Genomic DNA, 27,988 nt, shown 5'->3' with positions numbered 1-27,988 from the left:
AGTAATGTAAGTAAAGCCTTAAATGCAGTGATAGCGACTGGTATCAGGCTTATTAATAGAGATACATACTCTTATAAAAGTGTATTTTAAAAAGTTTGCTGGCATGTTTAATCGGTTTTTATATATGTTTGGTGATAAAACTTATTGGGGCCTAGTTTTTTTCCACATGGCTGGCTTGAATTTTGCCTAGAAACAGTTCCCTGAGGCTTTCCACTGTTGTAATATGAGTGGGAGGGGCCTATTTTAGCGCTTTTTTGCGCAGAAAAAAATATAGACACAGACATCTTCTTCCTGCATGATCCAGGACTTCTCTGAAGGGCTCAAAAGGCTTCAAAAGTCGTATTGAGGGAGGTAAAAAGCCACAGTAGAGCTGTGGCAGTTGTTGTGACTGTTTGAAAAACGTTTTTGTCATTTGTTATTCCGTTTTTGGTATTAAGGGGTTAATCATCCATTTGCAAGTGGGTGCAATGCTCTGCTAACTTATTACATACACTGTAAAAATTTCGTTAGTGTAACTGCCTTTTCTCCAACATAGGTGTGTCCGGTCCACGGCGTCATCCTTACTTGTGGGATATTCTCTTCCCCAACAGGAAATGGCAAAGAGCCCAGCAAAGCTGGTCACATGATCCCTCCTAGGCTCCGCCTACCCCAGTCATTCTCTTTGCCGTTGTACAGGCAACATCTCCACGGAGATGGCTTAGAGTTTTTTAGTGTTTAACTGTAGTTTTTTATTATTCAATCAAGAGTTTGTTATTTTAAAATAGTGCTGGTATGTACTATTTACTCTGAAACAGAAAAGAGATGAAGATTTCTGTTTGTATGAGGAAAATGATTTTAGCAACCGTTACTAAAATCCATGGCTGTTCCACACAGGACTGTTGAGAGGAATTAACTTCAGTTGGGGGAACAGTGAGCAGTCTTTTGCTGCTTGAGGTATGACACATTCTAACAAGACGATGTAATGCTGGAAGCTGTCATTTTCCCTATGGGATCCGGTAAGCCATTTTTATTCAGATAGTAAATAAGGGCTTCACAAGGGCTTATTAAGACTGTAGACATTTTCTGGGCTAAATCGATTCATATATTACACATATTTAGCCTTGAGGAATCATTTAATCTGGGTATTTTTGTTAAATAATATCGGCAGGCACTGTTTTAGACACCTTATTCTCTAGGGGCTTTCCCTAATCATAGGCAGAGCCTCATTTTCGCGCCGGTATTGCGCACTTGTTTTTGAGAAGCATGACATGCAGTCGCATGTGTGAGGAGCTCTGATACATAGAAAAGACTTTCTGAAGGCGTCATTTGGTATCGTATTCCCCTTTGGGCTTGGTTGGGTCTCAGCAAAGCAGATACCAGGGACTGTAAAGGGGTTAAAGTTAAAAACGGCTCCGGTTTCGTTATTTTAAGGGTTAAAGCTTCCAAATTTGGTGTGCAATACTTTTAAGGCTTTAAGACACTGTGGTGAAATTTTGGTGAATTTTGAACAATTCCTTCATACTTTTTCGCAATTGCAGTAATAAAGTGTGTTCAGTTTAAAATTTAAAGTGACAGTAACGGTTTTATTTTAAAACGTTTTTTGTACTTTGTTATCAAGTTTATGCCTGTTTAACATGTCTGAACTACCAGATAGACTGTGTTCTGAATGTGGGGAAGCCAAGGTTCCTTCTCATTTAAATAAATGTGATTTATGTGACACTGAAAATGATGCCCAAGATGATTCCTCAAGTGAGGGGAGTAAGCATGGTACTGCATCATTCCCTCCTTCGTCTACACGAGTCTTGCCCACTCAGGAGGCCCCTAGTACATCTAGCGCGCCAATACTCCTTACTATGCAACAATTAACGGCTGTAATGGATAATTCTATCAAAAACATTTTAGCCAAAATGCCCACTTATCAGCGTAAGCGCGACTGCTCTGTTTTAGATACTGAAGAGCATGAGGACGCTGATGATAATGGTTCTGAAATGCCCCTACACCAGTCTGAGGGGGCCAGGGAGGTTTTGTCTGAGGGAGAAATTTCAGATTCAGGGAAAATTTCTCAACAAGCTGAACCCGATGTGATTACATTTAAATTTAAGTTGGAACATCTCCGCGCTCTGCTTAAGGAGGTATTATCCACTCTGGATGATTGTGAGAATTTGATCATCCCAGAGAAACTATGTAAAATGGACAAGTTCCTAGAGGTCCCGGGGCTCCCAGAAGCTTTTCCTATACCCAAGCGGGTGGCGGACATTGTAAATAAAGAATGGGAAAGGCCCGGTATACCTTTCGTCCCTCCCCCCATATTTAAAAAATTGTTTCCTATGGTCGACCCTAGAAAGGACTTATGGCAGACTGTCCCCAAGGTCGAGGGAGCGGTTTCTACTTTAAACAAACGCACCACTATACCCATAGAAGATAGTTGTGCTTTCAAAGATCCTATGGATAAAAAATTAGAAGGTTTGCTTAAAAAGATGTTTGTTCAGCAAGGTTACCTTCTACAACCAATTTCATGCATTGTCCCTGTCACTACAGCCGCGTGTTTCTGGTTCGATGAGCTAGTAAAGGCGATCGATAGTGATTCTCCTCCTTATGAGGAGATTATGGACAGAATCCGTGCTCTCAAATTGGCTAATTCTTTCACCCTAGACGCCACTTTGCAATTGGCTAGGTTAGCGGCGAAGAATTCTGGGTTTGCTATTGTGGCGCGTAGAGCGCTTTGGTTGAAATCTTGGTCAGCGGATGCGTCTTCCAAGAACAAACTCCTTAACATTCCTTTCAAGGGGAAAACGCTGTTTGGCCCTGACTTGAAAGAGATTATCTCTGATATCACTGGGGGTAAGGGCCACGCCCTTCCTCAGGATAGGTCTTTCAAGGCCAAAAATAAACCTAATTTTCGTCCCTTTCGTAGAAACGGACCAGCCCCAAGTGCTACGTCCTCTAAGCAAGAGGGTAATACTTCTCAAGCCAAGCCAGCCTGGAGACCAATGCAAGGCTGGAACAAGGGAAAGCAGGCCAAGAAACCTGCCACTGCTACCAAGACAGCATGAAATGTTGGCCCCCGATCCGGGACCGGATCTGGTGGGGGGCAGACTCTCTCTCTTCGCTCAGGCTTGGGCAAGAGATGTTCTGGATCCTTGGGCACTAGAAATAGTCTCCCAAGGTTATCTTCTGGAATTCAAGGGGCTTCCCCCAAGGGGGAGGTTCCACAGGTCTCAATTGTCTTCAGACCACATAAAGAGACAGGCATTCTTACATTGTGTAGAAGACCTGTTAAAAATGGGAGTGATTCATCCTGTTCCATTAGGAGAACAAGGGATGGGGTTCTACTCCAATCTGTTCATAGTTCCCAAAAAAGAGGGAACGTTCAGACCAATCTTAGATCTCAAGATCTTAAACAAGTTTCTCAAGGTTCCATCGTTCAAAATGGAAACCATTCGAACAATTCTTCCTTCCATCCAGGAAGGTCAATTCATGACCACGGTGGATTTAAAGGATGCGTATCTACATATTCCTATCCACAAGGAACATCATCGGTTCCTAAGGTTCGCATTCCTGGACAAGCATTACCAGTTCGTGGCGCTTCCTTTCGGATTAGCCACTGCTCCAAGGATTTTCACAAAGGTATAGGGTCCCTTCTAGCGGTGCTAAGACCAAGGGGCATTGCAGTAGTACCTTACTTGGACGACATTCTGATTCAAACGTCGTCCCTTCCTCAAGCAAAGGCTCACACGGACATAGTCCTGGCCTTTCTCAGATCTCACGGATGGAAAGTGAACGTGGAAAAGAGTTCTCTATCTCCGTCGACAAGGGTTCCCTTCTTGGGAACAATAATAGACTCCTTAGAAATGAGGATTTTTCTGACAGAGGCCAGAAAAACAAAACTTCTAAACTCTTGTCAAACACTTCATTCCGTTCCTCTTCCTTCCATAGCGCAGTGCATGGAAGTAATAGGTTTGATGGTAGCGGCAATGGACATAGTTCCTTTTGCGCGCATTCATCTAAGACCATTACAACTGTGCATGCTCAGTCAGTGGAATGGGGACTATACAGACTTGTCTCCGAAGATACAAGTAAATCAGAGGACCAGAGACTCACTCCGTTGGTGGCTGTCCCTGGACAACCTGTCACAAGGGATGACCTTCCGCAGACCAGAGTGGGTCATTGTCACGACCGACGCCAGTCTGATGGGCTGGGGCGCGGTCTGGGGATCCCTGAAAGCTCAGGGTCTTTGGTCTCGGGAAGAATCTCTTCTACCGATAAATATTCTGGAACTGAGAGCGATATTCAATGCTCTCAAGGCTTGGCCTCAGCTAGCAAAGACCAAGTTCATACGGTTTCAATCAGACAACATGACGACTGTTGCGTACATCAACCATCAGGGGGGAACAAGGAGTTCCCTGGCGATGGAAGAAGTGACCAAAATCATTCAATGGGCGGAGACTCACTCCTGCCACCTGTCTGCAATCCACATCCCAGGAGTGGAAAATTGGGAAGCGGATTTTCTGAGTCGTCAGACATTACATCCGGGGGAGTGGGAACTCCATCCGGAAATCTTTGCCCAAATTACTCAACTGTGGGGCATTCCAGACATGGATCTGATGGCCTCTCGGCAGAACTTCAAGGTTCCTTGCTACGGGTCCAGATCCAGGGATCCCAAGGCGACTCTAGTAGATGCGCTAGTAGCACCTTGGACCTTCAAACTAGCTTATGTATTCCCGCCGTTTCCTCTCATCCCCAGGCTGGTAGCCAGGATCAATCAGGAGAGGGCGTCGGTGATCTTGATAGCTCCTGCGTGGCCACGCAGGACTTGGTATGCAGATCTGGTGAATATGTCATCGGCTCCACCATGGAAGCTACCTTTGAGACGAGACCTTCTTGTTCAAGGTCCGTTCGAACATCCGAATCTGGTCTCACTCCAGCTGACTGCTTGGAGATTGAACGCTTGATCTTATCAAAACGAGGGTTCTCAGATTCTGTTATTGATACTCTTGTTCAGGCCAGAAAGCCTGTAACTAGAAAAATTTACCACAAAATATGGAAAAAATATATCTGTTGGTGTGAATCTAAAGGATTCCCTTGGGACAAGGTAAAGATTCCTAAGATTCTATCCTTTCTTCAAGAAGGATTGGAGAAAAGATTATCTGCAAGTTCCTTGAAGGGACAGATTTCTGCCTTGTCTGTGTTACTTCACAAAAAACTGGCAGCTGTGCCAGATGTTCAAGCCTTTGTTCAGGCTCTGGTTAGAATCAAGCCTGTTTACAAACCTTTGACTCCTCCTTGGAGTCTCAACTTAGTTCTTTCAGTTCTTCAGGGGGTTCCGTTTGAACCCTTACATTCCGTTGATATTAAGTTATTATCTTGGAAAGTTTTGTTTTTGGTTGCAATTTCTTCTGCTAGAAGAGTTTCAGAATTATCTGCTCTGCAGTGTTCTCCTCCTTATCTGGTGTTCCATGCAGATAAGGTGGTTTTACGTACTAAACCTGGTTTTCTTCCAAAAGTTGTTTCTAACAAAAACATTAACCAGGAGATAGTCGTGCCTTCTTTGTGTCCGAAACCAGTTTCGAAGAAGGAACGTTTGTTGCACAATTTGGATGTTGTTCGCGCTCTAAAATTCTATTTAGATGCTACAAAGGATTTTAGACAAACATCTTCCTTGTTTGTTGTTTATTCTGGTAAAAGGAGAGGTCAAAAAGCAACTTCTACCTCTCTCTCTTTTTGGATTAAAAGCATCATCAGATTGGCTTACGAGACTGCCGGACGGCAGCCTCCTGAAAGAATCACAGCTCATTCCACTAGGGCTGTGGCTTCCACATGGGCCTTCAAGAACGAGGCTTCTGTTGATCAGATATGTAGGGCAGCGACTTGGTCTTCACTGCACACTTTTACCAAATTTTACAAGTTTGATACTTTTGCTTCTTCTGAGGCTATTTTTGGGAGAAAGGTTTTGTAAGCCGTGGTGCCTTCCATTTAGGTGACCTGATTTGCTCCCTCCCTTCATCCGTGTCCTAAAGCTTTGGTATTGGTTCCCACAAGTAAGGATGACGCCGTGGACCGGACACACCTATGTTGGAGAAAACAGAATTTATGTTTACCTGATAAATTACTTTCTCCAACGGTGTGTCCGGTCCACGGCCCGCCCTGGTTTTTTAATCAGGTCTGATATTTTATTTTCTTTAACTACAGTCACCACGGTATCATATGGTTTCTCCTATGCAAATATTCCTCCTTAACGTCGGTCGAATGACTGGGGTAGGCGGAGCCTAGGAGGGATCATGTGACCAGCTTTGCTGGGCTCTTTGCCATTTCCTGTTGGGGAAGAGAATATCCCACAAGTAAGGATGACGCCGTGGACCGGACACACCGTTGGAGAAAGTAATTTATCAGGTAAACATAAATTCTGTTTTTTCACTGTTATTTCAAATTTGGACAAAATTTGTGTTTCTTAAAGGCGCAGTAACGTTTTTTATATTGCTTCTAAACTTGTTTTAAAGTGTTTTCCAAGCTTGCTAGTCTCATTGCTAGTCTGTTTAAACATGTCTGACACAGAGGAACCTACTTGTTCATTATGTTTGAAAGCCATGGTGGAGCCCCATAGGAGAATGTGTACTAAATGTATTGATTTCACCTTAATCAGTAAAGATCAGTCTTTATCTATAAAAGAATTATCACCAGAGGGTTCTGTCGAGGGGGAAGTTATGCCGACTAACTCTCCCCACGTGTCAGACCCTTCGCCTCCCGCTCAGGGGAGGCACGCTAGTATGGCGCCAATTACATCAGGGATGCCCATAGCGATTACCTTGCAGGACATGGCTGCAATCATGAATAATACCCTGTCAGAGGTATTATCTAGATTGCCTGAATTAAGAGGCAAGCGCTATAGCTCTGGGGTAAGGAGAGATACAGAGCACGCAGATGCTGTAAGAGCCATGTCTGATACTGCGTCACAGTATGCAGAACATGAGGACGGAGAGCTTCAGTCTGTGGGTGACATCTCTGACTCGGGGAAACCTGATTCAGAGATTTCTAATTTTAAATTTAAGCTTGAGAACCTCAGTGTATTGATTGGGGAGGTATTAGCTGCTCTGAATGACTGTAACACAGTTGCAATTCCAGAGAAATTGTGTAGGCTGGATAGATACTATGCGGTGCCGGTGTGTACTGATGTTTTTCCTATACCTAAAAGGCTTACAGAAATTATTAGCAAGGAGTGGGATAGACCCGGTGTGCCCTTTTCCCCACCTCCTATATTTAGAAAAATGTTTCCAATAGACGCCACTACACAGGACTTATGGCAGACGGTCCCTAAGGTGGAGGGAGCAGTTTCTACTTTAGCAAAGCGTACCACTATCCCGGTTGAGGACAGTTGTGCTTTTTCAGATCCAATGGATAAAAAATTGGAGGGTTACCTTAAGAAAATGTTTGTTCAACAAGGTTTTATTTTACAGCCCCTTGCATGCATTGCGCCTTTCACTGCTGCGGCAGCATTCTGGTTTGAGGCCCTGGAAGAGGCCATCCATACAGCTCCATTGAATGAAATTATTGACAAGCTTAGAACGCTTAAGCTAGCTAACTAATTTGTTTCTGATGCCATTGTTCATTTGACTAAACTAACGGCTAAGAATTCCGGATTCGCCATCCAGGCGCGTAGGGCGCTATGGCTTAAATCCTGGTCAGCTGACGTGACTTCAAAGTCTAAATTACTCAACATTCCTTTTAAGGGGCAGACCTTATTTGGGCCTGGCTTGAAGGAAATTATTGCTGATATTACTGGAGGCAAGGGTCATACCCTTCCTCAGGACAGGGCCAAATCAAAGGCCAAAAAGTCTAATTTTCGTGCCTTTCGAAATTTCAAGGCAGGAGCAGCATCAACTTCCTCCGCTTCAAAACAAGAGGGAACTGTAGCTCATTCCAGACAGGCCTGGAAACCTAACTAGTCCTGGAACAAGGGCAAGCAGGCCAGAAAGCCTGCTGCTGCCCCCAAGACAGCATGAAGGAACGGCCCCCTATCCGGAAACGGATCTAGTGGGGGCAGACTTTCTCTCTTCGCCCAGGCGTGGGCAAGAGATGTTCAGGATCCCTGGGCGTTGGAGATCATATCTCAGGGATATCTTCTGGACTTCAAAGCTTCTCCTCCACAAGGGAGATTTCATCTTTCAAGGTTATCAGCAAACCAGATAAAGAAAGAGGCATTCCTAAGCTGTGTGCAAGACCTCCTAGTAATGGGAGTAATCCATCCAGTTCCTCGGACGGAACACGGACAGGGGTTTTATTCAAATCTGTTTGTGGTTCCCAAGAAAGAGGGAACCTTCAGACCAATCTTGGATCTAAAGATCTTAAACAAATTCCTCAGAGTTCCATCATTCAAAATGGAAACTATTCGGACCATCCTACCCATGATCCAAGAGGGTCAGTACATGACCACAGTGGACTTAAAGGATGCCTACCTTCACATACCGATTCACAAAGATCATCATCGGTTCCTAAGGTTTGCCTTTCTAGACAGGCATTACCAATTTGTAGCTCTTCCCTTCGGGTTGGCCACAGCCCCGAGAATTTTTACAAAGGTTCTGGGCTCACTTCTGGCGGTTCTAAGACCGTGAGGCATAGCGGTGGCTCCTTATTTAGACGACATCCTGATACAGGCGTCAAGCTTTCAAATTGCCAAGTCTCATACAGAGATAGTTCTGGCATTTCTGAGGTCGCATGGGTGGAAAGTGAACGTGGAAAAGAGTTCTCTATCCCCACTCACAAGAGTCTAGGGACGCTTATAGATTCTGTAGAGATGAAAATTTACCTGACGAAGTCCAGGTTATCAAAACTTCTAAATGCTTGCCGTGTCCTTCATTCCATTCCACGCCCGTCAGTGGCTCAGTGCATGGAAGTAATCGGCTTAATGGTAGCGGCAATGGACATAGTGCCGTTTGCGCGCCTGCATCTCAGACCGCTGCAATTATGCATGCTAAGTCAGTGGAATGGGGATTACTCAGATTTGTTCCCTCTACTAAATCTGGATCAAGAGACCAGAGATTCTCTTCTCTGGTGGCTATCTCGGGTCCATCTGTCCAAGGGTATGTCCTTTCGCAGGCCAGATTGGACGATTGTAACAACAGATGCCAGCCTTCTAGGTTGGGGTGCAGTCTGGAACTCCCTGTAGGCTCAGGGATCGTGGACTCAGGAGGAGAAACTCCTCCCAATAAATATTTTGGAGTTAAGAGCAATATTCAATGCTCTTCTAGCTTGGCCTCAGTTAGCAATCCTGAGGTTCATCAGATTTCAGTCGGACAACATCACAACTGTGGCTTACATCAACCATCAAGGGGGAACCAAGAGTTCCCTAGCGATGTTAGAAGTCTCAAAGATAATTCGCTGGGCAGAGTCTCACTCTTGCCACTTGTCAGCGATCCACATCCCAGGCGTAGAGAACTGGGAGGCGGATTTTCTAAGTCGTCAGACTTTTCATCCGGGGGAGTGGGAACTCCATCCGGATGTGTTTGCTCAACTGGTCCATCGTTGGGGCAAACCTGAACTGGATCTCATGGCGTCTCGCCAGAACGCCAAGCTTCCTTGTTACGGATCCAGGTCCAGGGACCCGGGAGCGACGCTGATAGATGCTCTAGCAGCTCCTTGGTTCTTCAACCTGGCTTATGTGTTTCCACCGTTTCCTCTGCTCCCTCGACTGATTGCCAAAATCAAACAGGAGAGAGCATCGGTGATTCTGATAGCGCCTGCGTGGCCACGCAGGACCTGGTATGCAGACCTAGTGGACATGTCATCTCTTCCACCATGGACTCTGCCTCTGAGGCAGGACCTTCTAATACAAGGTCCTTTCAATCATCCAAATCTAATTTCTCTGAGACTGACTGCATGGAGATTGAATGCTTGATCCTATCAAGGCGTGGCTTCTCCGAGTCAGTCATTGTTACCTTAATACAGGCACGAAAGCCTGTCACCAGGAAAATCTACCATAAGATATGGCGTAAATATCTTTATTGGTGTGAATCCAAGAGTGACTCATGGAGTAAGGTTTAGGATTCCTAGGATATTGTCCTTTCTCCAAGAGGGTTTGGACATAGGCTTATCAGCTAGTTCTTTAAAGGGACAGATCTCTGCTCTGTCTATTCTTTTGCACAAGCGTCTGGCAGAGGTTCCAGACGTCCAGGCATTTTGTCAGGCTTTGGTTAGGATTAAGCCTGTGTTTAAAACTGTTGCTCCCCCGTGGAGCTTAAACTTGGTTCTTAAAGTTCTTCAGGGAGTTCCGTTTGAACCCCTTCATTCCATTGATATTAAACTTTTATCTTGGAAAGTTCTGTTTTTGATGGCTATTTCCTCGGCTCGTAGAGTCTCTGAGTTATCTGCCTTACAATGTGATTCTCCTTATCTGATTTTTCATTCAGACAAGGTAGTTCTGCGTACCAAACCTGGGTTTTTACCCAAGTTGGTTTCTAACAGGAATATCAATCAAGAGATTGTTGTTCCATCATTGTGTCCTAATCCTTCTTCAAAGAAGGAACATCTTTTGCATAATCTGGACGTAGTCCGTGCCTTGAAGTTTTACTTACAGGCTACTAAAGATTTTCGTCAAACATCTGCCCTGTTTGTCGTTTACTCTGGACAGAGGAGAGGTCGAAAAGCTTCGGCAACCTCTCTCTCCTTTTAGCTTCGGAGCATAATACGCTTAGCCTATGAGACTGCTGGACAGCAGCCCCCTGAAAGGATTACAGCTCATTCTACTAGAGCTGTGGCTTCCACCTGGGCCTTTAAAAATGAGGCCTCTGTTGAACAGATTTGCAAGGCTGCGACTTGGTCTTCGCTTCACACCTTTTCAAAATTTTACAAATTTGATACTTTTGCTTCTTCGGAGGCTGTTTTTGGGAGAAAGGTTCTACAGGCAGTGGTTCCTTCCGTTTAAGTTCCTGCCTTGTCCCTCCCATCATCCGTGTACTTTAGCTTTGGTATTGGTATCCCACAAGTAATGGATGATCCGTGGACTGGATACACTTAACAAGAGAAAACATAATTTATGCTTACCTGATAAATTTATTTCTCTTGTAGTGTATCCAGTCCACGGCCCGCCCTGTCCTTTTAAGGCAGGTCTAAATTTTAATTAAACTACAGTCACCACTGCACCCTATGGTTTCTCCTTTCTCGGCTTGTTTCGGTCGAATGACTGGATATGGCAGTGAGTGGAGGAGCTATATAGCAGCTCTGCTGTGGGTGATCCTCTTGCAACTTCCTGTTGGGAAGGAGAATATCCCACAAGTAATGGATGATCCGTGGACTGGATACACTACAAGAGAAATAAATTTATCAGGTAAGCATAAATTATGTTTTTCTCAAAGGTTCTGGGGACTCTCTCTTCGCAGTAGTCAGGTCTCGAGGAATTAAGGTGGCGCCCTACCTTAACAACATATTGGTTCAGGCACCATCTTTTCAACAAGCAAACTCTCATACAAAGATTTGGTTGTCTTTTATACATTCCCACAGATGGAAAGTGAATCTGGAAAATAGTTCCCTTGTTTCAGCTACAAGGATACTCTTCTTAGGGACCATAATAGATTCCCTATCTATGAACATTTTTCTGACAGAGGTCAGAAAATCCAAAATTCTTTCCTCTTGCCTCTCTCTGCAGTCTACAGTTCGGCCATCAGTGGCTCAATGTATGGACGTAATTGGTCTGATGGTCGCTCCCATAGACATTCCCTTTGCTCGATTACATTTGAGAGCTCTGCAGTTATGCATGCTCAGACAATGGAACAGGGATCATTCGGATCTGTCTCGGAGGATAGATCTAGATCAGTTGACAAGAGACTCTCCCATGGTGGCTTTCTCAGGAGCATCTGTCTTGGGGCACATGCTTCTGGAGACCTTCCTGGGTGATTGTAACCACGGACGCCAGCCTTGCTGGGCTGGGAAGCACTCTGGGTCTTGTTAAAGGCGCAGGGACTATGGCTCTGATTGTTCAGTGGGTGAAAGCTCACAATTGCAGTCTTTCTGCCAGTCACATTCCAGGAGTGGACAACTGGGCACCAGACTTCCTCAGCAGACAGACATTTCATCCCGGAGGTGTTCTCCAGGTTAACCCTCAAATGGGGGGTGCCGGAGTTGGATCTGATGGCGTATCGGCAGAATGCCAAGCTTCCAAAGTATTGTTCAAGGTCGAGAGATCCACAGGCCGCCCTGATAGATGTTCTGGCGGTTCCTTGGGATTTTAGTCTGACATATCTGTTTCCTCCGTTTGCTCTCCTTCCACGAGTCATTGCTTGTATCAAACAGAAGAGAGCATCTGTAATTCTAATAGCTCCTACGTGGCCTCGCAGAGTCTGGTATGCAGACCTAGTGAAGATGTCATCTCTTCCACCTTGGAGGCTGTCTCTGAGAAAGGACCTTCTAACTCAGGGTCCATTCCTTCATCCAAATCTCATTTCTCTGAAGCTGACTGCTTGGAGATTGAACGCTTAGTGTGTTTTTTCTGAGTCAGTCATTGATTCCATGATTCAGGCTTGCAAGCCTGTTACTAGAAAGATTTGCCATAAGGTATCGCGTAAATACCTTTATTGGTGCAAATCCAAGGGCTACTCTTGGAGTAGGGTCAGGATTCCTAGGATTTTGTCTTTTCTCCGAGAAGGTCTGGAGAAAGGATTGTCAATCAGTTCTCTGAAGGGTCAGATTTCTGCATTATTTATTTTGTTGCACAAGCGTCTCGCGAATGTGCCAGATGTTCAATCATTTTGTCAGGCCCTGGTCAGAATCAGGCCTGTGTTGAAGTTTGTTGCTCCTCCTTGGACCCTTAAACTTGTCCTTAAAGTATTGCAGCAGGCTCCTTTTGAGCCATTGCATTCCATAGATATTAAGTTGTTATCTTGGAAGGTTTGATTCAACCTACCTTATCTTTCATGGTTTCAGATTATTAATCAAAAATTGTTGTTCCTTCTCTATGTCCTAATCCTACTCCTCATAAGGAACGTTTGTTACACAACTTGGATTTTGTGCATGCTCTAAAATTCTACCTACAGGCGACTAAGGATTTTCGCCAGTACTCTGCCCTGTTTGTTTGTTTCTCTGTAACGCTTAAAGGGACAGTCTAGGCCAAAATAAACTTTCATGATTCAGATAGAGCATGTAATTTTAAACAATTTTCCAATTTACTTTTATCACCAATTTTGCTTTTTTCTCTTGGTATTCTTAGTTGAAAGCTTAACCTAGGAGGTTCATATGCTAATTTCTTAGACCTTGAAGGCCACCTCTTTTCAGAATGCATTTTAACAGTTTTTCACCACTAGAGGGTGTTAGATCACGTATTTCATATAGATAACTTCACGTGCACGAACACAGTGTTATCTGGGAGCAGGCACTGATTGGCTAAACTGCAAGTCTGTCAAAAGAACTGAAATAAAGGGGCAGTTTGCAGAGGCTTAGATACAAGATAATCACCGAGGTTAAAAGTATATTATTATAACTGTGTTGGTTATGCAAAACTGGGGAATGGGTAATATTGGGATTATCTATCTTTTAAAACAATAAAAATTCTGGTGTAGACTGTCCCTTTAAAGGTCAGAAAGCTACTGCTACTTCTCTCTGGTTGAGAAGTATGATTCCTTTTGCTTATGAGACTGCTGGTCAGCAGCCTCCTGAGAGAATTACGGCTCATTCCACGAGGGCTGTCTCCTCCTCTTGGGATTTCAGAAATTATGCTTCTGTGGAACAGATTTGCAATGTCGCAACTTGGTCCTCTCCGCACACTTTTTCCAAATTTGATACTTTTTCCTCGGCCAAGGCTTCTTTTTACGAGAAAGATTCTTCAAGCGGTGGTGCCTTCTGTTTAGATCTGCCTGTCATGTTATCCCTCCCTAGTCATCTTTGTCCTCTAGCTTGGATATTGGTTCCCACTAGTAAATGATGACATTGTGGACTCTCCATATCTTAGTAAACAGAACAAAATTTATGCTTACCTGATAAATGTATTTATTTCCGGATATGGAGAGTCCATGACCCCACCCTTAAATTTAAGAGTGTTTTTTTTTTTTTTTTTTTTTTTTTTTTTTTTTACTAAACCTCTCACGCACCTCTACATCTTTTGTGTTATTCCTTTTTTTTTTCATTTTCCTTTTGGTAGAATGACTGGGGATTATGGGTAGGGTAGTGACACTTAACTGCTTTGCTGTGGTGCTCTTTTCCGCCTCCTGCTGGCCAGAAGTTATATTCCCACTAGTAATTGATGACATCATGGGCTCTCCATATCCAGAATTAGATTTATCAGGTAAGCATACATTTTTGTTTTTATTAGTAAAGAATACTTTTTGTGAATTAAATTTTAATTACTTTGGAACGATACAACCATGATCAATTTTTCTTCGTTCTATTGCTATCTTTGTTTAAAAAGCAGGAATGTGATGCATAGGAGCCGGACCATTTTTGGTTGAGAACCTGGGTTATGCTTGCTTTATTGGTGGGTAAATGTAAGCCTCCAATAATCAAGCGCTATCCATGGTGCTGAACATAATATGGGCTGGCTGCTAAGATTTACATTCCTGCTTTAAAAATAAAGATAGCAAGAGAACAAAGAAAAATTGATATTAGGAGTAAATTAGAAAGATGCTTAAAATTGCATGCTCTATCTGAATCATGAAACAAAAAATTTAGGTTCAGTGTCCCTTTTAATAAACTTTTTACCTCTGTGATTACCTTGTGTCTAAGCCTCTGCAAACTGCCCCCTTATGTCAGTTCTTTTGACAGACTTGCATTTTAGCCAATCTGTGCCTCCTCATAAGTAACTCCATGGTATTGAGCACAATGTAATCTATATGAGACACATAAACTAGCAGTGTCTGTGGAAAACTGTCAAAATGCACTGAGATAAGATTTGGCCTTTAAGGGCTTAGAAATTAGCATATGAGTCTATCTAGGCTTAGCTTGCAACAAAGATTTGATGATAAAAGTAAACTGGAAAGTTGTTTAAAACTGCATGCCCTATCGATATAATGAATGTTTAATTTTGACTAGACTGTCCCTTCAAATCATCTTATTACTTTGCCTTTTCTTTTGGATGCATCTGTTAGACAGATGTGAGCAACACTGGCACATTTTGTGAGATTTATGGTTTGACATTGAAAGGACATAGCATGTGTTATTCAATGCATATTTTTGGCATACAAGACTCATGCCACATGTAAAAATGAGCTAAATTAAAAAGTATTGTTTAGTGTGATGCTGTGTGCATATTTAGCGCAGTGTATCTAGCATCCTGTCTTGTTTGCTGCATAGTGTATCATATTATGCTTGTGCTGTGTGCAAACACAATGCCAGATAGTGTGCTGAATCTAGCTTTACACATCATGTGCAATGGGGCACTGGGTATATTACATTCCCAGGGTGTTGCATAGGTACAGTGTCGATAGCTGAACACATTTATGAAACAGTACAATAATATTTGCTGCTAGTTTTATTCTGTATTAAATAAATGTGTTTATCTGTATTTCTCTCATAGGCTAGTTGTGCCATAGTATTTAGAAGTTAGTGGTATATACTGCCTTATTCTTTGTTGGAGTAGGTAGAAAACTTTTCAGTTAAGTAGGCATTTAATTCTATAGATATGTTGATATTTTTGGTAGGGACAGTCTACACCGAGTTTTTGTTGTTTTAAAAGATTGATAATCCCTTTATTACCCATTCCCCAGTTTTGCATAACAAACACAGCTATAATAATACATGTTTTACCTCTGTAATTACCTTGTATCTAAGCCTCTGCAAACTGCCCCCTTATTTCAGTTTTTTTGTCACTTACATTTTAGCCAATCAATGCTCACTCCTCTGTAAATTCATGTGCATGAGCTCAATGTCATCTATATGAAACACGTGAACCAACGCCCTATAGTGGTCACAGTGCATTCAGCTTAGAGGCAGCCTTCAAAGTCTAAGAAATTAGCATATGAACCTCCTAGGTTTAGCTTTCAACTAAGAATACCAAGAGAACAAAGCAAAATTGGTGATAAGTCAACTGGAAAGTTGTTTAAAATTACATCTTCTATCTGAATCATGAAAGTTTATTTTGGACTTGACTGTCCCTTTAATTCTTTATCATGTGTGCCACAATACTAATTTTGGACAAATTCACTAATGGATATCCTTCCATACTAGAATGGATAAATTATGCTGGTGGACTCTATGGTCCAGTCTAGATTGAGGCAGGCCTTTAGCAGATAGCTTCACTTTCTGTTTGCTTTAACATACTCTTATTGCGACAGGCTCCAGCAATCTACACTTATTGAACTCAGAGTAATCGGCCTAGTCCAGAAAAACAATCTTTACAAATTATAAAAGTACAGTCACTGAAGTCAATACAGCTGGGTGTAAAAACATTCTAAATATTGCACCATTTTCCTGCTTCAGGATGCAGGAAGGCAGTGAGTAAAATGCATCTGCTAGACATAATAGCCGTCATAGAGATTATTATATAGGAATGGTATCTTGATGGAAGAGAATGGTGTTATCTACCTATACAGGTAGAAAGCCTTTTATCCAAACTACTTAGCACCAGAAAAGGTTTGGATTTTAGAATATTTACATTTTTAATTTGGACAGTTTGGAGGGAGGATGGAACAAGCGTAAACAATTTACATGTAATAATGCAACTTATACATGCAACCTAAATGTAGTTTTATATATATTTTTAATTTTGTATACATAGTACCCTCAGAAAGATAGTACAGTATTGTAATCAAAAAGTTACAGTAATATTTGCTGTTTTTAAATAAATATTTTATATAAATATAGACTATTATTTGCATTTTAGAACACAATAAAACAAACAAAGACACAGACAGAGAAGATTTGCACTTACAGGCAGAGAGAAATAGTAATTTTTGATAACTTTATTTAAAAAAAAAAAAAAAAATATTAATTAAAAAGTTTGGATTTCAGATTTAGAGATTTTGTACCCGTTTTAAAATGTGGACTTTTGGCTTTCTGTCCACCCCCCACTTTTCACTGCAATAAAATGATTGAATGTTTTTTTGTCAACAAGTATGATCAATATATAATGGGAACATTTATTAAAGTGAATGTCAAGTTTGATGAATCAGTGCCCGGTTTTTAAAAACCCTATTAAAAAACAGAATTTATGCTTACCTGATAAATTACTTTCTCCAACGGTGTGTCCGGTCCACGGCGTCATCCATAACTTGTGGGAATATTCTCTTCCCCAACAGGAAATGGCAAAGAGCACAGCAAAAGCTGTCCATATAGTCCCTCCTAGGCTCCGCCCACCCCAGTCATTCGACCGACAGACAGGAGAAAAAAACAGGAGAAACTATAGGGTGCCGTGGTGACTGTAGTTAAAGAAAGAAATTCATCAAACCTGATTAAAAAACCAGGGCGGGCCGTGGACCGGACACACCGTTGGAGAAAGTAATTTATCAGGTAAGCATAAATTCTGTTTTCTCCAACATTGGTGTGTCCGGTCCACGGCGTCATCCATAACTTGTGGGAACCAATACCAAAGCTTTAGGACACGGATGAAGGGAGGGAGCCAATCAGGTTGCCTAAACGGAAGGCACCACGGCTTGCAAAACCTTTCTCCCAAAAATAGCCTCCGAAGAAGCAAAAGTATCAAATTTGTAGAATTTGGCAAAAGTGTGCAGGGAAGACCAAGTCGCTGCCTTACATTTCTGATCAACAGAAGCCTCGTTCTTGAAGGCCCACGTGGAAGCCACAGCCCTAGTAGAGTGAGCTGTGATGCGTTCAGGAGGCTGCCGTCCGGCAGTCTCGTAAGCCAATCGGATGATGCTTTTCAGCCAAAAGGAAAGAGAGGTAGCAGTAGATTTTTGACCTCTCCTCTTCCCAGAATAAACGACAAACAGAGAAGACGTTTGTCTGAAATCCTTTGTTGCTTCTAAATAGAACTTTAAAGCACGAACTACATCTAAATTGTGTAACAAACGTTCCTTCTTTGAAACTGGATTCGGACACAAAGAAGGCACAACTATTTCCTGGTTAATATTCTTGTTGGAAACAACCTTTGGAAGGAAACCAGGTTTAGTACGCAAAACAACCTTATCTGAATGGAACACCAGATAGGGCATATTACACTGCAAATCAGATAACTCAGAAACTCTTCTAGCAGAAGAAATAGCAACCAAAAACAGAACTTTCCAAGATAACATTTTGAGATCTATGGAATGTAGAGGTTCAAACAGAACCCCTTGAAGAACTGAAAGAACTAAATTCAGACTCCAGGGAGGAGTCAAAGGTCTGTAAACAGGCTTGATCCTGACCAAAGCCTGAACAAAAGCTTGAACATCAGGCACAGCTGCCAGTCGTTTGTGTAATAAGACAGATAAAGCAGAAATCTGTCCCTTTAGAGAACTCGCTGACAATCCCTTATCCAAACCTTGGAGAAAGGAAAGGATCCTAGGAATTTTGATCTTACTCCATGAGAATCCCTTGGATTCACACCAACAGATATATCTTTTCCATATTTTATGGTAAATCTTCCTAGTAACAGGTTTTCTGGCTTGTATCAGAGTATCTATTACAGAATCCGAAAACCACGCTTAGATAAAATCAAGCGTTCAATTTCCAAGCCGTTAGCTGAAGGGAAACTAGATTTGGATTTTCGAATGGACCTTCTACTAGAAGATCCTGTCTCAAAGGTAGCTTCCATGGTGGAGCCGATGACATATTCACCAGGTCTGCATACCAAGTCCTGCGTGGCCACGCAGGAGCTATCAAGATCACCGAGGCCCTCTCCTGCTTGATCCTGGCTACCAGCCTGGGAATGAGAGGAAACGGTGGAAACACATAAGCTAGGTTGAAGGTCCAAGGCGCTACTAATGCATCCACTAGAGTCGCCTTGGGATCCCTGGATCTGGACCCGTAGCAAGGAACCTTGAAGTTCTGACGAGACGCCATCAGATCCATGTCTGGAATGCCCCATAATTGAGTCAACTGGGCAAAGATCTCCGGGTGGAGTTCCCACTCCCCCGGATGGAATGTCTGACGACTCAGATAATCCGCCTCCCAGTTTTCCACTCCTGAGATGTGGATCGCAGATAGGTGGCAGGAGTGATACTCCGCCCATTTTATGATTTCGGTCACTTCTCTCATCGCCAGGGAACTCCTTGTTCCCCCCTGATGATTGATGTAAGCAACAGTCGTCATGTTGTCTGATTGGAATCTTATGAATCTGGCCTTTGCTAGTTGAGGCCAAGCCCTGAGAGCATTGAATATCGCTCTCAGTTCCAGAATGTTTATCGGGAGAAGAGACTCTTCCCGAGACCATAGCCCCTGAGCTTTCAGGGAGTCCCAGACCGCGCCCCAGCCCACTAGACTGGCGTCGGTCGTGACAATGACCCACTCTGGTCTGCGGAAACTCATTCCCTGAGACAGGTGGTCCTGGGTTAGCCACCAACGGAGTGAGTCTCTGGTCTTCTGATCTACTTGAATCACTGGAGACAAATCTGTATAGTCCCCATTCCACTGTTTCAGCATGCACAGTTGTAATGGTCTTAGATGAATTCGCGCAAAAGGAACTATGTCCATTGCTGCAACCATCAACCCTACTACTTCCATGCACTGAGCTATGGAAGGACGTGGAACAGAATGAAGAACTTGACAAGCGTTTAGAAGTTTTGACTTTCTGACATCTGTCAGGAAAATCTTCATTTCTAAAGAATCTATTATTGTCCCCAAGAAAGGAACTCTTGTCGACGGAGACAGGGAACTTTTTTCTATGTTCACTTTCCATTCGTGAGATCTGAGAAAGGCCAGAACGATGTCTGTGTGAGCCTTTGCCTTTGAAAGAGACGACGCTTGTATCAGAATGTCTTCCAAGTAAGGTGCCACTGCAATGCCCCTTGGTCTTAGAACCGCTAGAAGGGACCCGAGTACCTTTGTGAAAATCCTTGGAGCAGTGGCTAGCCCGAATGGGAGAGCCACAAACTGGTAATGTTTGTCCAGAAAGGCGAACCTTAGGAACTGATGATGATCTTTGTGGATAGGAATATGTAGATACGCATCCTTTAGATCCTTTAGAAATGTGTTTAGGATCTTTAAATCCAGAATTGGTCTGAAAGTTCCCTCCTTTTTGGGAACTACAAACAGGTTTGAGTAAAACCCCATTCCTTGTTCCACGGTTGGAACTGGGTGTGTCACTCCCATTTTTAACAGGTCTTCTACACAATGTAAGAATGCCTGTCTCTTTATTTGGTTTGAAGATAAGTGAGACATGTGGAACCTTCCCCTTGGGGGTAGTTCCTTGAATTCCAGAAGATAACCCTGAGAAACTATCTCTAGTGCCCAGGGATCCTGAACATCTCTTGCCCAAGCCTGAGCGAAGAGAGAGAGTCTGCCCCCTACTAGATCCGGTCCCGGATCGGGGGCTACTCCTTCATGCTGTTTTGTTAGCAGCAGCAGGCTTCTTGGCCTGCTTACCCTTGTTCCAGCCTTGCATCGGTTTCCAAGCTGGTTTGGTTTGCGAAGTATTACCCTCTTGTCTAGAGGCTGTAGAGTTGGAGGCCGGTCCGTTCCTGAAATTGCGAAAGGAACGAAAATTAGACTTATTCTTGGCTTTGAAAGGCCTATCTTGTGGGAGGGCGTGGCCCTTACCCCCAGTGATGTCTGAGATAATCTCTTTCAATTCTGGCCCAAAGAGAGTTTTACCCTTGAAGGGGATATTAAGCAATTTTGTCTTGGAAGATACATCCGCTGACCAAGACTTTAGCCAGAGCGCTCTGCGCGTCACAATTGCAAACCCAGAATTTTTCGCCGCTAATCTAGCTAACTGCAAAGCGGCATCTAAAATAAAGGAATTAGCTAACTTAAGTGCGTGCACTCTGTCCATAACCTCCTCATACGGAGTCTCTCTACTGAGCGACTTTTCTAGTTCCTCGAACCAGAACCACGCTGCTGTAGTGACAGGAATAATGCACGAAATAGGTTGCAGGAGGTAACCTTGCTGTACAAAAATCTTTTTAAGCAAACCCTCCAATTTTTTATACATAGGATCTTTGAAAGCACAATTATCCACGATAGGAATAGTAGTGCGCTTGGCTAGTGTAGAAACTGCCCCCTCGACCTTAGGGACTGTCTGCCATAAGTCCTTTCTGGGGTCGACCATAGGAAATAATTTCTTAAATATAGGAGGGGGAACAAAAGGTATGCCGGGCTTCTCCCACTCTTTATTCACTATGTCCGCCACCCGCTTTGGCATAGGAAAAGCGTTGGGGTGCACCGGAACCTCTAGGAACTTGTCCATCTTGCACAATTTTTCTGGAATGACCAGGTTGTCACAATCATCCAGAGTAGATAACACCTCCTTAAGCAGTGCGCGGAGATGCTCTAATTTAAATTTAAATGTCACAACATCAGGTTCTGCCTGTTGAGAAATTCTACCTGAATCTGAAATTTCCCCATCTGACAAAACCTCCCTCATGGCCTCTTCAGATTGGTGTGAGGGTATGACAGAGCAATTATCATCAGCGCCCTCCTGCTCTACAGTGTTTAAAACAGAGCAATCGCGCTTTCTCTGATATGCAGGCATTTTGGATAAAATATTTGCTATGGAGTTATCCATTACTGCCGTCAATTGTTGCATAGTAACAAGCATTGGCGCGCTAGAAGTACTAGGGGTCTCCTGCGTGGGCAAAACTGGTGTAGACACAGAAGGAGATGATGTAGAACTATGTCTACTCCCTTCATCTGATGAATCATCTTGGGCAACTTTACTATCTGTGGCAGTACTGTCCTTACTTTGTTTGGACGCTATGGCACAATTATCACACAATTTTGAAGGGGGAGACACATTGGCTTCCATACATACAGAACATAGTTTATCTGAAGGCACAGACATGTTAAACAGGCTTAAACTTGTCAATAAAGTACAAAAACCGTTTTAAAACAAAACCGTTACTGTCTCTTTACATTTTAAACAGGGCACACTTTATTACTGAATATGTGAAAAACTATGAAGGAATTGTTCAAATTTAACCAAATTTTCACCACAGTGTCTTAAAGCATTCAAAGCATTGCACCCCAAATTTCAGATCTTTAACCCTTAAAATGAGGAAACCGGAGCCGGTTACAGATTTAACCCCTCTACAGTCCCAGCTACAGCCTTTGCTGCGACTTTACCAAACCCAGGGGGGAATACGATGCCAAATGAAGCCTTCTAGGAACCTTTTCAACTACTTTCAGACCCACACACATGCAGCTGCATGTCCTGCTCTCAAAAGTAACTGCGCAATAATGGCACGAAAATGAGGTTCAGCCTACTACAGGGAAGGCCCTTCCTGACTGGAAAGGTGTCTAAACCAGTGCCTGACGTAAAAAAACGTTCCCCAAAGTTCATAAGTGTGAATTTCAACATCAAGCTGTATAAAATGCCCAAATAAAGCAATCGATCTTGCCCATAAAAGTGTCTACCAGTTTCATAGCCCATATTAAGCCCTTTATTCTGTTTGAGACTAAGAAAATGGCTTACCGGTCCCCATGAGGGGAAAAGACAGCCTTCCAGCATTACACAGTCTTGTTAGAAATATGTCTAGTCATACCTTAAGCAGAAAAGTCTGCTAACTGTTTCCCCCAACTGAAGTTATTTCATCTCAACAGTCCTATGTGGAAACAGCAAACGATTTTAGTTACTGCTGCTAAAATCATATTCCTCTCACAAACAGAACTCTTCATCTTTTTCTGTTTCAGAATAAATAGTACATACCAGCACTATTTTAAAATAACAAACTCTTGATAGTAGAATAAAAAAACTACAACTAAAACACCACATACTATTCACCATCTCCGTGGAGATGCTGCCTGTGCAACGGCAAAGAGAATGACTGGGGTGGGCGGAGCCTAGGAGGGACTATATGGACAGCTTTTGCTGTGCTCTTTGCCATTTCCTGTTGGGGAAGAGAATATTCCCACAAGTTATGGATGACGCCGTGGACCGGACACACCAATGTTGGAGAAACAGGGGCACTTTCATTCATCAAGCTTTACATTTCACTTGTTTTGTTAAAATACTTACCTTTTAATCTTGAAAGCCGCTCCAGCGCTTCCCCCGCCCGTCGCAAGCCTCTTCATATGTCAAAAATGACAAATCCGTCTTCCTCCAATCACGGCGTTGCCTCAGGCAATGATTCCCCTGTGGGGGAATCCGCGATTGGAGGATGCCGTATTCGTCATTGCTGACGTATGAAGTGACGAGCGGCAGGAGGGGGAATCGCTGGAGTGGCTTTCAAGATTAAAAGGTAAGTTTTTTAACAAAACAAGTGAAATGTAAAGTTTGATGAATGAAAGTGCCCGAACAAGCGAGGATCAGGTTGATTTCTCACCACCTCTTACACTAGATGAAAAAATAATGAATATAGATTTGAGTTTAAAATTGTATCACGATTTTTTCTTTATTTCAGAAGTATATATACGGTCTGGAAGTCTTATCTGGAAGGAACAATGCAGGTGTCACAGTCTCGTATTAACATCTGTGAAAATTATAAGAATTTAATCTTCGATCCTGCAAGGACGGTAAAAATGTACAAGGAGCAGCAGTTAAAAAGGGTATGTGTTTGTTTTTTTTGCTTATTACATTTAATAATAATTTGCCTAAATAAAAATAATTGGTTATGGCTCAGCTAGGTAATTATAAATATTACTGTTTAGATTAAATGCAGAGTAGTTTAAGCAGGAAAAAAATCTTTTTGGAATTTCGTTAATGCTTATATTCACAGGCAAAACACACATTCTCAACCATGCATGTAAATAACTAAATGTGAAAATGTTCTTCGTATGAAATAATGTTACATTTTAGTTGTTAAATTTGATTCATGCAGAAAATGCACAGTTGATACTAGATTATCTATTGTTCACTGCTTGATAATGAGGTTACAGCTTTATTGGTAGACAGGAGCAAGCTTCCTTAAGCATAAAAGTATTTTTATCATAGAGGTGGTAAGAGTCCACAATCCATTACTCCTGGGAATTACCTTCCCTACCACTAGGAGGTGGCAAAGATTCCCAAACCCCAAGAGCTTTATATAACCCCTCCCACCTCTATGGTAGTTAGTCTTTTTTTTGCCTTCGCTGGAGGAAGGTGAAGAATGGTGATATGGAGATGATTTCTTCATTGAGAAGGATTCTCAGAGTTGAGGTGTGTCTTATTTCTTGTTATCTCCTATAGTATATCCTCTGCTAAAGTGTTTTTAGTACAGGATTGTTTTTTCCTGCTATTATGCATAGTACACTCATTTTAAAACTTATACCTGGCATTATTATATAGTATCTGTGTATAGCCTGGGATAAGATTCATTTGTACCCCATATATAAGGGGCTCTATATTGATTTAACCTCCAGGATATTGGTTTTTTTTTTTTTCAGTTTTTTTCTAAACATGAGCATTTTTATTTTAAAGTAATTTCCATCTAAAGGGGAGGAAAGTCCACGGCTTCATTCATTACTATTGGGAATTAAGAACCTGGCCACCAGGAGGAGGCAAAGACACACCCCAGCCAAAGGCTTAAATACCTCCCCCACTTCCCTCATCCCACAGTCATTCTTTGCCTTTCGTCACAGGAGGATGGCAGAGGAGTGCCGGAGTTTCTGAGTAGTCTCTTATGGAGGGTAGTACTCTTCACATTGGGACTGGAGTTTTAAGTAGTCCTCTCAGCCTCTCAGTGAGAGCCTGGGTGAAAGTTAGAGTCCGGAGATGCAAGGAGAGTCTTTCTGCAAAACCATCCCGACTCATATTAACAGCTCCATAACCAATCGGCGTTGACGAGTTTCGGTGCCTGCTTTCTTCACTCAAGTCCATGTCAGGAGCGAGGCTACTAACCTGTGACACTTGAAGGGCCGTGTTCCTTTTCCACGGCGTAGATTCTGGTAAGTTTGTTTCATTTTTTTATCAATATTCATAAAATAGAAGACAGGGTCACAGTGTGGCACCTTTTTATCTTTAGAGAATCAAGGGTTATATTCCTGGAAGGGGGATTATTGAACAGGGGGGTTTATACATGATATTGTTTATTGTGTCATTGCTGCGTTATGTGCAAGATGAGGCTCTGGCAATGTGTGGAACTTTCAGGTTACTTGCGGAAACTTTGCGCGTCCATTTCTCCAACATAGGTGTGTCCGGTCCACGGCGTCATCCTTACTTGTGGGATATTCTCTTCCCCAACAGGAAATGGCAAAGAGCCCAGCAAAGCTGGTCACATGATCCCTCCTAGGCTCCGCCTACCCCAGTCATTCTATTTGCCGTTGCACCGGCAACATCTCCTCGGAGATGGTTAAGAGTTTTTGGTGTTTAAATGTAGTTTTTATCCTTCAATCAAGTGTTTGTTATTTTAAAATAGTGCTGGTATGTACTATTTACTCTGAAACAGAAAAGAGATGAAGATTTCTGTTTGTAAGAGGAAGATGATTTTAGCAAACGTTACTAAAATCGATTGCTGTTTCCACACAGGACTGTTGAGATGAAGTAACTTCAGTTGGGGGAAACAGTTGGCAGACTTTTCTGCTTGAGGTATGACTGGCCACATTTCTAACAAGACTTTGTAATGCTGGAAGGCTGTCATTTCCCCTATGGGGACCGGTAAGCCATTTTCTTAGATTAAGTAAAAGAATAAAGGGCTTTATAAGGGCTTAAAAAACTGGTAGACATTTTTCTGGGCTAAAACGATTACTTTGCTAAGCATATTTGGCAGATTATAACTCTTAATAGTTATTATAATCTTGGGGATTGTTGTTAAAAAACGGCAGGCACTGTATTGGACACCTTTTTCAGATGGGGGCCTTTTCTAGTCATAGGCAGAGCCTCATTTTCGCGCCACTAATGCGCAGTTGTTTTTGGAAAGCAAGGCATGCAGATGCATGTGTGAGGAGCTAAGAACCACTGAAAAAGCTTATAGAAGGCGTCATTTGGTATCGTATTCCCCTCTGGGCTTGGTTGGGTCTCAGCAAAGCAGATACCTGGGACTGTATAGGGGTTAAATGTAAAAACGGCTCCGGTTCCGTTATTTTAAGGGTTAAAGCTTTCAAATTTGGTGTGCAATACTTTTAAGGCTTTAAGACACTGTGGTGAAATTTTGAACAATTCCTTCATGCTTTTTCACATATTCAGTAATAAAGTGTGTTCTGTTTAAAATTTAAAGTGACAGTAACGGTTTTATTTTAAAACGTTTTTCGTGCTTTGTTGACTAGTTTAAGCCTGTTTAACATGTCTGAACCATCAGATAAGCGATGTTCTATATGTATGAAAGCCAAGGTTTCTCCCCATTTAAATATATGTGATGATTGTGACATAGTGTCCAAACAAAGTAGGGACAATGATGCCACAGATAATGATATTGCCCAAGATGATTCCTCAAATGAGGGGAGTAAGCATGGTACTGCATCATCCCCTTCTGTGTCTACACCAGTTTTGCCCACACAAGAGGCCCCTAGTACATCTAGTGCGCCAATACTTATTACCATGCAACAATTAACGGCTGTTATGGATAATTCTATTGCAAACATTTTATCTAAAATGCCTACTTATCAGAGAAAGCGCGATTGCTCTGTTTTAAACACTGAAGAGCAAGAGGACGCTGATGATAACGGTTCTGACATACCCTCACACCAATCTGAAGGGGCCAGGAGGGAGGTTTTGTCTGAGGGAGAAATTTCAGATTCAGGAAAAATTTCTCAACAAGCTGAACCTGATGTTGTAACATTTAAATTTAAATTAGAACATCTCCGCGCACTGCTTAAGGAGGTATTATCTACTCTGGATGATTGTGACAATTTGGTCATTCCAGAGAAATTATGTAAGATGGACAAGTTCCTAGAGGTTTCGGTGCCCCCCGATGCTTTTCCTATACCCAAGCGGGTGGCGGACATAGTAAATAAGGAATGGGAAAGGCCCGGCATACCTTTTGTTCCTCCCCCTATATTTAAGAAATTATTTCCTATAGTCGACCCCAGAAAGGACTTATGGCAGACAGTCCCCAAGGTCGAGGGGGGCGGTCTCTACTCTAAACAAACGCACTACTATTCCCATAGAAGATAGTTGTGCTTTCAAAGATCCTATGGATAAAAAATTAGAGGGTTTGCTTAAAAAGATGTTTGTTCAGCAAGGTTACCTTCTACAACCAATTTCATGCATTGTTCCTGTCACTACGGCAGCGTGTTTCTGGTTCGAAGAACTAGAAAAGTCGCTCAATAAAGAATCTTCGTATGAGGAGGTTATGGACAGAGTTCAAGCACTTAAATTGGCTAACTCTTTTATTTTAGATGCCGCTTTGCAATTAGCTAGATTAGCGGCGAAAAATTCAGGGTTTGCTATCGTGGCGCGCAGAGCGCTTTGGCTAAAGTCTTGGTCAGCGGATGTGTCTTCCAAGACAAAATTGCTTAACATCCCTTTCAAGGGTAAAACACTGTTTGGTCCTGATTTGAAAGAGATTATTTCAGACATCACCGGGGGAAAGGGCCACGCCCTTCCTCAGGATAGGTCTTTTAAGGCTAAAAATAAGCCTAATTTCTCCAACATAGGTGTGTCCGGTCCACGGCGTCATCCTTACTTGTGGGATATTCTCTTCCCCAACAGGAAATGGCAAAGAGCCCAGCAAAGCTGGTCACATGATCCCTCCTAGGCTCCGCCTACCCCAGTCATTCTCTTTGCCGTTGTACAGGCAACATCTCCACGGAGATGGCTTAGAGTTTTTTAGTGTTTAACTGTAGTTTTTATTATTCAATCAAGAGTTTGTTATTTTAAAATAGTGCTGGTATGTACTATTTACTCAGAAACAGAAAAGAGATGAAGATTTCTGTTTGTATGAGGAAAATGATTTTAGCACCGTAACTAAAATCCATGGCTGTTCCACACAGGACTGTTGAGAGCAATTAACTTCAGTTGGGGGAACAGTGTGCAGTCTCTTACTGCTTGAGGTATGACACATTCTAACAAGACGATGTAATGCTGGAAGCTGTCATTTTCCCTATGGGATCCGGTAAGCCATGTTTATTAAGATAGTAAATAAGGGCT

General features: G+C 42.5%; 1 protein-coding gene across 4 annotated transcripts in view; it reads left to right on the top strand.

Moving 5' to 3' along the window:
* FCHSD2 (FCH and double SH3 domains 2) overlaps nucleotides 1–27,988 on the top strand; it is an 816,168-nt gene that overhangs the window by 343,483 nt on the left and 444,697 nt on the right. For all 4 annotated transcript variants that reach the window (XM_053708714.1, XM_053708715.1, XM_053708716.1 and 1 more), the window contains one exon: nucleotides 23,388–23,532. In XM_053708714.1, coding sequence (XP_053564689.1) covers nucleotides 23,388–23,532 — 145 coding nt within the window. The remainder of the gene's footprint in view (nucleotides 1–23,387; nucleotides 23,533–27,988) is intronic.

This window comes from Bombina bombina, chromosome 3, assembly GCF_027579735.1.
Source record: "Bombina bombina isolate aBomBom1 chromosome 3, aBomBom1.pri, whole genome shotgun sequence".
In the NCBI taxonomy this organism is placed as follows: domain Eukaryota; kingdom Metazoa; phylum Chordata; class Amphibia; order Anura; family Bombinatoridae; genus Bombina; species Bombina bombina.
The sequence above is the reverse complement of the archived record's forward strand: the minus strand, read 5'-3'. Positions and strand labels throughout refer to the sequence as shown.